The sequence below is a fragment of the Pteropus medius genome, unplaced genomic scaffold, assembly GCF_902729225.1.
Source record: "Pteropus medius unplaced genomic scaffold, Ma_sr-lr_union100, whole genome shotgun sequence".
NCBI classification, from domain to species: domain Eukaryota; kingdom Metazoa; phylum Chordata; class Mammalia; order Chiroptera; family Pteropodidae; genus Pteropus; species Pteropus medius.
The window spans coordinates 18,831-30,221 of NW_024350021.1; the positions used below are offsets into that span (position 1 = coordinate 18,831).

Consider the following 11,391-nt stretch of genomic DNA (forward strand, 5'->3'; position numbering starts at 1 on the left):
CGGCTCGAATGCCCGTGAACACCGGCTGCTTGCAGCTCTCCCAGCGGGCAGGTGTGCCACCTGCGGGAGCTGTCAGCACGTCTGCTTATGCACGGTCTCCTTGGTCACCTACGCCTTTATTCAGGCCCGTGCACGTCCCCGAGGCGAGGTTTTGTGTCACGATCTAGCGTCTACGTCTGTCAGGATCTAGCGTCTGTGTCCCTCACGATCTAGCGTCTGTGTCCCCGTCCCCATCTCTCCAGGAAGGTGAGCTCTGTGAGGACAGCGGATGTCGTCCACAGCTTTGAACCCCCGAGGGCCCAGCACAGGCAAAGACAAGGCAGGAACTCCAGAAACACCTTGTCCTTCTCCCCCTCCCGACTTTGTGCCCACTCCTCCTGGCGGGGTCTGCCCCATTGCCAGCCAGTGGGTTGCAGAAAGGCCCAGAGCTACCTGGCCGACCCCACCCCCAGGCCCAGCGCCACCATGCAGGTGCACCTACCTGTACAGCTGCCGCCTCCTCGGCAGGTCCTCCGTGCTCAGGAAGTAGCTGCAGAGACCAGCAGGGGCACAGGAGTCAGCATGTGTCACACCCTGGGCTCCGCAGTGCGGCCACTTCCCAGGGACCCCGCTCAGCGCCTGCTCCGAATGGGCTTCGTGTGCGGGTGGGTGGGCTGGCCTCTGCTGGCCCAGATGTACCCACATGGCACGCAGCTCCTGCCACAGGGCCTGGGAGGGTGGTTGTGAACCCTGGGTCGGATGCGGGAATCTCTCTGCAAGGTGACCTCCTGGAGGTCAAAGGTCCCACTTACTACAGTCCAGATGCGAGGTCTGGGTTGGCCACGGTCACTGCCTGATTTTCACCCGGGGCTCTAAACATGGAGACTGGGTCCTGCCACATGCCTGGGCAGGACGTGCGAGGCGGACCCCAGCCTGCCTGTCTCTGGCTGTGAACTGCGTAGCCCCTTTTGTCACACTGCCCGGGGAGCGTCACACTGCGTGACGCAGCGGGCACCGGGCTCTGCGAGCAGAGCCGGGCGAGCAGAGGCCCGACCTGCATCAGGACCACGGCCAGCGGGGCCGTGTCCAGCACCGGCTCAGCCCTTGGGTCTGGGTGCAAACTCAGTGTTGCCATCAGTGTCCCTCCCGGCCCCAGAGGCTGTGCACACACTCTAGGAAGACCCCGGGCCTCCGTCCAAGGGGGGCGCTGTGCTCGGGCCGGGGCCTTGCTGGGACAGCACGAGGACGGGCCCCAGGCTGGGAGCCGACTGGGCGCAGGGGCCACGTCTCACTCACATCTTGTTCCGCTTCTCGTCATAGGACAGGATCCTGGTGACGTCCCAGTCCCCAGAGGTGACGGACTGTATGTTGTCATTGCTGCTGTTGGGCTGGAGCACAGACAGGCCATGAGCAGCGGCGGGGGTGCCCCAGCTCCGCCTCCTGGTCCCCGAGCCCCTCAGGTGACAATGCCATGTGACCTCCGTCTGGTCCTTCCCAGGGTGGCTGACCACCCAGGCCACGACCCACTCCTCTCTCTGAACTGCAGTGACCGAGAACAGCACAGTCCACGCCGTGAGTCCCACAACCTACGCATCCCAGGGGAAGGGTCAGTGCGTCACCCCTGCTGACACGGCTCCTGTCAGGTCTGTCCACTGAGTTATTACGGGCGGTGGGGGAGGGGACAAGGAGGAAGAGGGAAGTGTGGGGACTGGATGAAACAGGCAAGGACACTTCGGTCACTCTGCGCCATTATTCACGAGGACAGTTTGAACGGTTTTGGTGAGTGCTGCCTGTCGCAGATACCCTGTCTCTCCACGTGCCTGGCGGAGTGGCATCGTCACGACAGGACAGGGATGTGGCTGTCTCCACAGGGCCTGTGCCGGGGCCCAGGTGGCACAGGTCGGTTGTAGAGGGCAGGTGCCTTGGGTGGCGGGGGCAAGGATGGTGACCAAACCAGGTGACAGGTACAGAGCACACCCCGTGGGGACACGGGGAACATGGACACGGGAGTGGGGGGCTGTGGGGAGGCTGGGGTGTGGGGGCTCCTGGCGGCATTGGGGTCCTGCCTCCCGCTGGAGCGTTTCACAGGGTCCCCAGCCAATGCCGATCACGGGCGAACCCAGGGTCCAGGGCCGAATGGGGACATCCGGACACGTTTAAACCTTGAGGAAAGTGACCCATGGTGACAAAACACGGGTGAACGAGGGTGTCAGCCAGTCTGCGGACGTCTACCACGTCAGTAATGGACGGAACTGAAATGCCTGCACGTCAGCCTCTGCGGGACCGGTCCCTGTCACCGAGGCTCAGCCCCATCTGCCTCTGTCCCGGGCACCCGGCTCTCACATGGGACATTCCTGGAATTCTGTGAAATTGCACTTTGTGCTGTGTCGTAAACAAGAGTCCTCCACTCCATAGCCAGTGGTGATCTTTGATGACCTTTTGCGAAATTGAGTTTTGTTTGCCTGCCCTGGTCTCACATAACTGGACTGCTTCACACACGGAGCCCACATGCCGAGGACAATGGTTGTGCTCCTGGAAATGCCACAGCCCCTTCTCCCTAAAGTTCCTAAAGTCCTGTGCCCAGGGTCATCACCCCTGGGGGGACCGCTGTGCCGGAGATGGCACCCGCTTTCGGTTACAAATCCACCATGCTGAACTCCGACGCTCACTGTCCAGGGACGCTCTGCTCCGAACAGACCCGGGAACCAAGGGAGTGGCGGTCGGCAGTGGCAGTGTGACCGAATGACCCCTGCACTGAGCTGAACGTGGCGGTGGGAGCCTGAGAGGCTGGACTGTGAGGAGCCCTGTGGGCGCTGGGTCCCCCGCCCCGGAGGGGAGGCATGTGGGGACGCCCCGCACTCGGGGGGCGCTGGTGCCCGGGTGACACCCACAGTGGACTGGACGCCAGCGTCTCCTCTGACGCTTTCGGAAGTGTCCTTTGCATTTCTGGGTGACAACAGAAAAGGCACGACGGGCCCCGCCGGCCGCCAGAACGTCTGGGCTGCCCGCCCACTTCCGGGGACCTCCCGCCCCGTTCACGCACCCAGCGCTCCCTAGGGGACCTCGATGACGACGAGTGCCCTCAGAGCACGTGCCACGGGAGGCGGTCACCAGCCCGGCAGCACCTACCTGGGACGAGGACATGGCCACGTGGTAGAACTTGCCCTGGCCGCCCTGCGGGATGGCTCTGACGAAGAAGAAGGTCCGGCCGTCCTCGGAGAAAGCCGGCTCTTCGTTCTGCGGGCGACAGAGACCGGTCAGTCCCCAGGAGGGCCCCGCCTCGTCTGCGGAGGCCAAACGGGGCTCAGGGCGCCCGCGGGCGTTTTCTGCGTAATTGCTAATCAGAGACGCAGTGAGAAGGGTGACCGCGGAGCGGGCCTGTCCCTCCCCTGGGGCGTGGGGTCAGCCTTCGGTTCCCCGGGAGATGAGCCTTCGGTTCCTCCAAGGCCACCAATGCAGCAGAGGCGGAGGCACAGGCACCGCCGTTTACAGGAACAGCAGTGGACGTGTGTCACCCGCTCCGGATGGGACAGTGCTCAGCCCTCAGCCTGGTGCAGTGTGTCCCCTTCAGCTGTGGCCTGTCGAAACCAGAGCGTTTTGCAGAATTTCTCCAGGTGCATTTATTTTCTCTCACAAGGAGATAATTTTGAACGATCCCAAACCTGGCTTTGCTAAAAACTGAACGAATTCTATTCTTTCCACGCTGGCCCTGCTCTTTCAACTTATAAAACCCGGATCAGGCTGCAGAGCCCGCTGAGGAGACAGGACAAGGGGTGGTCACCGAGGACACGTCGTGGGTGTCCCCAGGTGCTCGCTGTGCTGCCGCTTCGCTTCCGACGAGGATAGCGTCCCACCCAGACGTGCTCGGTGACACGGGGGACACGTCTGCTTTGCCCTACCGTCACTTTTCCCTGAGAACGGGTCTTACCGTGCCGCCCATTTGCCACACTCTGTGATTCACATGCGCCTCCCCTCCCGTCCCCGGCTGTGACGTCATCGAAACCTAGGCTTCTAGCTGACTCGTTCTTTTAAACATCGTGATGAAAGTCACACAACACAAAATAAGACATTTTAACTAAAGTGAACAAATCGGCGGCATGGAGCACACTCAGTGTCGCACGGCCGTCATCTGCGTCTCGTCCCCAAACATTTCCGCCGCCCCAGGTAAAGCCCTGCGCCCATTAAACTGCTCCCCGGCCTCCTTCGCCGCCCCCAGAGCGCTGACAACCAGCAAACGGCTTTGTCGCTGCGAAGTTGCGTGTCCTGGGTGTGTCACGCACGGGCACTGGGACGGCGGTGGTCCTTCGTGTCTGGCTGTGTCGACACAGCACCAGCTCACGCAGTGTAGTCACGACAGCCCAGAGGCGGGGACAACCCTGTGCCCACGACGGGGAAGCGGGCTGTGGTTCGGCCACACACCGGAATATTCTTCAGCCGTGAAACGGCTGTGACACACGCTCAGTGGACGAGCTGACATTTTTTGTTGTTGTTCTCAAGGTCCGGCACGTGCCTGGGACAGTCCACGAATACTAGTTGAACAGACGGCTGGCTACGTAGGCGATGGGTTTTTTCTCATCTCTTCGCTCCCTCTCTCTGGCATTTTGTCTGATACAAGAGGAACGTCGTGACATTAGACGTCGGTGCTTGTACCTTTGTCCAGGCGGCAGCGAAGCACCTCCCCGCGTAATCCCAGCTCACACCTCGGGGCTCCCGAGCGCTCTCTCATCCTCGATATTTTCTCAGCTTGGACTTGGCACCCAAACTTGGGTATTAGGAAAGACTGGCAAGAAGCAGGGGGAAAAAATACATTTCAAAGCAACCACGTCCACATACGGGGCTCCTGCCCCTACAATAACTGATGGGAAGCTGGGAGAGGGGGTGAGTCCTCAGATGAAAGAAACGCATGCCAGCCGGGGGTCCTAGGACATCCTTGGGGAGCCACTGCTGATAGCCGCATCGTTCGGAGTCTGTTATTTTCCGTGAGCACAGTCGATCGTATCACCAAGGAAGCGACCTGTGCCCTCCTCCCCGTGATTCTCGAGGCTCACATCTGGTTTGATTTTTCCCAAAGAACTTCGGACAGTTTTCGTCCCATTAGGTCGGACGAGGAATGAGAACAGAGGGTGGAAGAAGCCGCTGGCGTCTGCGGGCTTCCTCTCTGTGCCAGCTCAGCAGCCGTTATTGTCGCCTGGTCGTGGATGGGTCACTGTCGCCCCCCCGCCGCCGATCACACCTGGTCTCAGCACCAAGAACCCAACGGGCCTTTCTTACCTGGGTTGGGGATGAGACAACTGGGGACGGTTTCATAGTCAGGGACCCAGGAAGACTCACGCTGAACCACAGTGGCGCCCCCTCAGCTGAGACCCTGCAGGACCCCACGGGACCCCGCAGAACCCTGAGGGACCCCATGGAACCCTACAGAACCCTGAGGGACCCCATGGAACCCCACAGAACCCCAAGGGACCCCACGGAACCCTCTTGGAACCCCCATGGAACCCGGCGGGGACCCCGGGACCCGCTTGGGACGAGGACCCCACCAGATCCTATGAGACCCCATGGAACCCCATGGGACCACATGGGAACCCTGCAAGAACCCCCACAGAACTTGAGGACCCCAGGACCCCATGAACTCCAAGGACCTAGGACCCCACAGAACCCTGCAGAGGAAACAAGGCCACCAGCCACATTTTCACTGTGTGCACGGCAGGTCGGTCTGATTTGGCGTTTCATGAACCCATCTTTTTTAAAAAAAAATTTATTATTGGTTTCCAGTCCACAGGACGTTGGTTAGATGTCCGCGTAGTTTCTCAGTGAGTTTATGGGACGACGCCCCCGACGCTTTCTCTCCCTGGCTCTCCACCCAGCTGAGAGCTGCGGCCACTTCCCGACCGCCGCCCACCAGCCCCCGCCCCGCCCCCCAGCGTGTGTCTGCGGGGTTCCCGCAGGGCGTGTGGTGGACGCATTGCGGGGTGGGGGGCCGGGTGTGGTGGGCGACCGCGCGGGGAGTCGGGGGCGGGTGTAGTGGGCCGCGATAGCGGGGTGGGGCGGGGCGTGGAGTGGGGGGCGCATGGGACCCTTACCTGCCGGTGGAGCCAGGCGTCACTTTCGTCCTCGTGTTTCTGAAAGGAAATATGAGCACTGGAGAGCGAGCTACAGGCAAGCCGCACGCCCGTGGCCAGCAGTGCGGACACCATTAGCCTTCCGTGCTCGTCACTCTGCTGTCTCGTGCTGTGACTCAGGGCCAAACCCCAGGGCCCCGGAATGGGAAGTGTTGCTCACTCTCTCAGCACCAAGGACAAACCACGGCACAGAGGAATCCTTTGGGAGGTGGGGCACTTTTATGATTTGGTGGCCGTGCCTGACCGGGCACGTGCCTGTCTAAGGCAGACCGCAGGTGCTACCCCGTCTTAGATTTCGTGTGTGTGTGCACGTGTGTGTACACGTGTGTGTATGTGCACACGTGCGAACTTGCCAGTTCATGACTCTGAGTAAACTGAAATATTGAGGAGTTTAAAAAATATGTTCGAGCAGCAGATCTCACAGAGCCGTGTAGAGCGATGCGTAAGAGGTGGGGCCAGTCGCACGATGACCACGTCCCAGGGTGCCGCGGGCTTGTCCTTGATGCTGGCCTGGCCTCTGGTCGCCCCAGGGCAGTGCCGGCGCTGGAGCGTCTGCTGCTGCCACTCGCGGCGTGAGGGGCCCGGCTAAGCGAATCACGAGCGATGCCCGCGCTCGGCTGCGTGTCCGTTCTCTCCTCCCGTCCCCTCAGGTAAGCCCGTCGGAGAACCCCGGAAACTGCTCTAAATCAGACATAACCCGGGCAAGTCGCCGACCCCGCAGATGGTGACATTCTGAGTACCAGACCCCACCACCCACCGTGACACCACCCTGAGGCAGCACAGTGACAGCCGCTGCTTAGGGCCTCCCCAGCCACAGCAAAGCCGACTTGCAAGCCTCTCTCCCCAGACGGGAAATAAAAATGTAGGGTCAAAAAGTAGTTTCTGAAAGACCCGCCTGAATGTATTAATCGACTTTGATTTCTTTTTACCCAACACCAGGCGATGCGCCTGTCAGGGGTGGACGCGTGGGGACGCTCGGGCCTGCAGGGCGGTGGCCGGGAGCCCGCGGGTCCTCACCTCGCCGCGCGCTCTGCCCGGCCCGTCTGTAATTGTCGCCCGCTCCGTGCCCCCTCCGTGCGTTCTTTTCCTTCCTCCCCCACCTCTGCCTCCTCTACTGCCGGGGCCCTTGGCAGGGCTGACCTGGCCGGTGACTTTCAGAGACCGGCCGACCCGTCCAGGGGGCCGACCGGCTGTGGGGCGGGTGGAGGACAGAGCCACTCGAGCGGGCAAGCCGGGGGTGTGGGCTGCACCCCAGGACCGGGGGCCTCGGGCCAGCCCCTAACCCTCTGTGAGCACCAAATGGACAATGAGGAGAAGGCTCGTTGGGAAGTAGCAGTGGGCACGGGTGACCGGGCGTGACACATCCGTGACCCGCCCAGCACCTGCTGGGAGGCCCAGAGCTGAACATCCTGTGGCTGCACTAAAGTTTCCCACCAGGTGGCGCCAAAGCAGAGACGTGGACGCAGGCGGCTGCCTTGAGCAGCATGGGACAAAGCTGAGTGCCAGCAGGGACCGAGCCCGAAGGCGGGAGGACGGCCCGATACCGCCCCCGGGGCTCCCTGCCATGGGGTCCCCCCACCAACCCCGTACCTTGGTGCAGACGCCGGTGGTGGCGTCACAGAGGGTGAGGATGGACACGTTCTGCGCTCGGCTCAGCCAGTTCACGGCGACCTTGGTGCTGGTGGCCCACTTCACCATGGTGATGTAGTACTCCCTGAAAACACACACACACACACACACACATACTCGTGCATGCACAGGGCGAGCAGCTGTGCAGGCCCGCGGGCCACAGGCGGGCACGGCCCAACCCCGGGCCCGGGGCCTGTGGCCGGGCGGGTCTCGGTGGACACAGGGCTGCTCAGGAACACGCACTGGTCACGAACTCGCTGGGGACCGTGTCCCTAACACGTGCCGGAATCAGCCACCCAGCCGTGTTCCTTCTGAGCTGCTCCCTCAGGAGCTGCGTGTGAAGGGCGTGTGGCCCGACACACAGCTGTCCCTCTGCCTCAGTCCTCCTGTCACCGCCTGGGGCGAAGGCGCAGTCACGTGCGGGGGCAAGGAGGGGGTCCCGTGAGGGCCGGCCACACCGAGGAGGGCTACTCCTGGGAGGAGTGAACGCCCCGGACGTCCCCTAGCGGACTCCACAGCCCTGCGCCTCGGGCGAACTCGGTTTGACAGCCAGGTGTCCCACGCCTGCTTTTCATCCTCACCCGAAGGTGACCGCAGCGTGGGCCTGCCCTAAACTTAGCACGAGGGCGTCTGGTAATTCACGCAACTACCCAGAACCTTGCAAAAATGGGCATTTTAGCAGAAAAAGTACATTGAAGAAGAAGAAGGAAATGTCAGGAAAATAAGTGCACAAGAATATCCTCAGATGAATTCGAAGACAGTTCCAGAGGCAGCTCCATCGCCCGCCCCTCCTGTGTCTGTGACGAGATCTGTTGCTGAGGATGGTCGCTTTGCGGCCTCACAAGGTCCTTTGTCCCCGAGGACGGCAGGATACTCACCAGACACTTCCTAGCATGCTGAGAAGGGACCTTAGCACATCCAGCGACAACGTTCAACAGAAAGGCCTAAATAACTAGGCGCTTTGAACTAAGCTTCGGTTATTACCCCGAAAACGAACAGGGCCGTTACCCGTTTTTCCTAACTTCGCGTAAGCCGGGAGCGCGTGGTGAACAGGGCGGCGAAGGCCTCTGACCCCGGCCATCGGCTCCCACGTGGCCGGGAGGGCAGGCCGGGAGGGCAGGCCGGCCCACGGCTCTTGGCAGCCTGGGCGAATCTACCGAGGACGTGGGTGGTGAGTCATCCAGGCGTAACAAACGCCTGCGATTTCCAGCCTTCTCCGTTTCTGCGACCTTTGAAACACTTCTCACGTCATCTGCTCAGCCAGCCCGCGGGCCCTGGGGCATCTGGACGCGTGCGTGTACAGCACCTGCTTTGTCACCCGCCCTCTCGTGGCCCCCACTCTGACTGGTCACGTGTCCTTTCGGCAACATCTTCTGGGTCCTGCTTTGCTGCCTGCTTCGCCGCCCGAAGGCTCTGAGACATTCGTAAGGATGCGGTGCGATCATCTGCCTGAATACTCGGAGGCGCGAAAACACATATGCAGCTTTAGTCCTTAGAAGTAACTCAAGGTCTGTGCCCACCCCTTGCTTCACATGTAAGACCGTTTATTTTAATTATGCCATAAATGGCCTGTGGGTCCGTGCGGACGGAAGTGGATGACAGACCAAGAGCTCGAAGGCTGTGGGATGGACATGAGCTCATTCCTGTCTCCTTGGGCCATGAGTGAGACCTGCCTGATGCCGACGTTTGTGACAAGGGCGTGGTGTGTGAGGTCCTGGTGACAAGCCACACTCACTCTACCGGCAACTATATCTCACTGAGACGAAGCCAGGGAAGAAAATGTCAGGTCTCCGGGGGTGACAGTTTTCCCACGGCCTCTGCACTGCACGGATGCCCTATTTTTGTCTCTTTCACTGAACACGGCCATTCGTCCTGTGCCGCTTCCCAGGTTCCACGTCGTCCTTCGGCGCACACGATCTTCACGGAAGCCAAACGCGGAAGAGAAAATCATTCTGACCCTTGTTCAAATGCGAAGGCAGACGGACCTCAGCACTGTTGCCGTCGGCGTGGAGACCACCGCCCGGCCAGGCAGAGGGGGCAGCGGGCTCAGCTCAGGACGCAGGGAGGAAAGCCGTCATCAAGGGACGCGATAATGTAACATAAAAGCTGCTTCGGGTCAATACGTCCTCGCCTTACAAACACTTAGTCACTCTTACGCAGATTAAAAACAAAAGGCGGCACACGTGACAAATGAAACGGAAAGATAAGTTTTAAGAAAACAAACACAAATATGCTCTGTTTCTGGAACCAGAGATGAACCGTGGTAAAGTTTGCAAAGTGACCGTCGGTTTGGGAAGCACCGAGTCGACCGCGTTTAAGCCGCACGAGGGCAGAGCGCCCGGCACAGGCCTTCGCGCACGGTTCGCACCTCAGGTCTGTCGATGAAAGGGGTTTAATTTTAAGAGAAGGAGCGATGAGTTTCTTTTCTGAGAGGAAGGCGTCTGATGAAACGATTCTAAAGCTCACATACAGGAAGAAACGGGCTCAAATCGCCAAGATGGTTTAAAAAAGTCTAATCCCAATGAGGCGTTTATACCAAAGGTTGCTGATGACGTGGTTTAGCTACAGCCGTTTTACGTAATGATCAGTAGATTTATGAGTGGATGTACAGCCTTAAACCACAACGCTTTACATAGCAACTGTTTTTATAATAATTTAATATTTAATACGAGTGTCATCGCAAACCAGTGGGGGAAGGAAGACTTCTACAATAAATGGTGCTGGGGAAATGGCTTCGTTATTAAAAAACAGACGAGCAAGCAAAGAACAAGTGTGCATGTCTGAAAATAAAAAGGGAAAATTTATCAGAATGCTCGCAAGTGGTTATTATTTTCCGTGAAGCAGAGATTACTTTTTAAATCAAAAGATTATTAAGAATAAGATGGAGGTTTCTAATTTAAGCGGGTGGGTTTATCACATTTGTTTATTATGTCTTCACTCTCCAGAAACCTAATCGCGATGGTATTAAAGGAATGAAGTAGGAATACATCCCCACTGACGTGGATGACGAGGAAGGGACATTTCCGGAGGACGGGGGCGCGTGTGCTTGGGGAAGCGGCCGCCTCGCACCGCCTGCAGAAGCGAAGCCCGCAGGGCATTCTGGGGACTTGGAGGTCCGGGCACAACGGAGCGCCCGTGTCGAGGCCGAGGACTGGCTGAACGGGAGAACCATTTGGGGCCCTCTGAGGGAGACGGGCGATAAAGGAGAGGGGCGTTTAGATACGTCATTTCAAAAATCCAAAGACCCTTCAGGAGGAAAGAGAAACACACGACCCGCAGGGATCAGACCGAGGTCGACTGTGACGGGGACCACACTGAGCACTGGAAGCCGTGGGGCCGCGCCCCCCAAATGCGAGGGACGGTGGTCTTCGAACTGCCGTTCTACACGCAGCTAACGTTTTCAACAAAGTTGAGAAAAAGACATTTTTAGGTACTGAAGAACTCAGAAAGGTGATGCCCCACACGGTCCTTCCTTAGGAGAGCACCTGGAGGATGGCGTGAGGCCTAGAACACAGCGGCTCTGACTGGGGACAGCAGTGACACGCGTCCCTGGGTGGCACTGGCGCAGATGTGGTGAAGGCCGACTCCTCCGGACCACGCCAGGGCAGCAGAGGACACTCAGAGAGACAGACCCGGGGACGAGGGCGATCCAACAGAATCCCCG

The 11,391-nt window shown here is 59.7% G+C and overlaps 1 protein-coding gene across 1 annotated transcript; it reads right to left on the reverse strand.

The window, feature by feature from the left end:
• Nucleotides 1–1,152: 1,152 nt before the first annotated feature.
• LOC120583079 (dipeptidyl aminopeptidase-like protein 6) lies at nt 1,153–7,808 on the reverse strand. The gene is made up of 4 exons (XM_039838412.1): nt 7,689–7,808; nt 6,060–6,098; nt 3,109–3,216; nt 1,153–1,367 (listed from the first exon to the last, which is right to left on the reverse strand). The coding sequence occupies exons 1-4, from the start codon at nt 7,794–7,796 to the stop codon at nt 1,272–1,274; spliced, it is 351 nt and encodes a 116-aa protein (XP_039694346.1). The 5' UTR covers nt 7,797–7,808; the 3' UTR covers nt 1,153–1,271.
• Nucleotides 7,809–11,391: the final 3,583 nt, after the last annotated feature.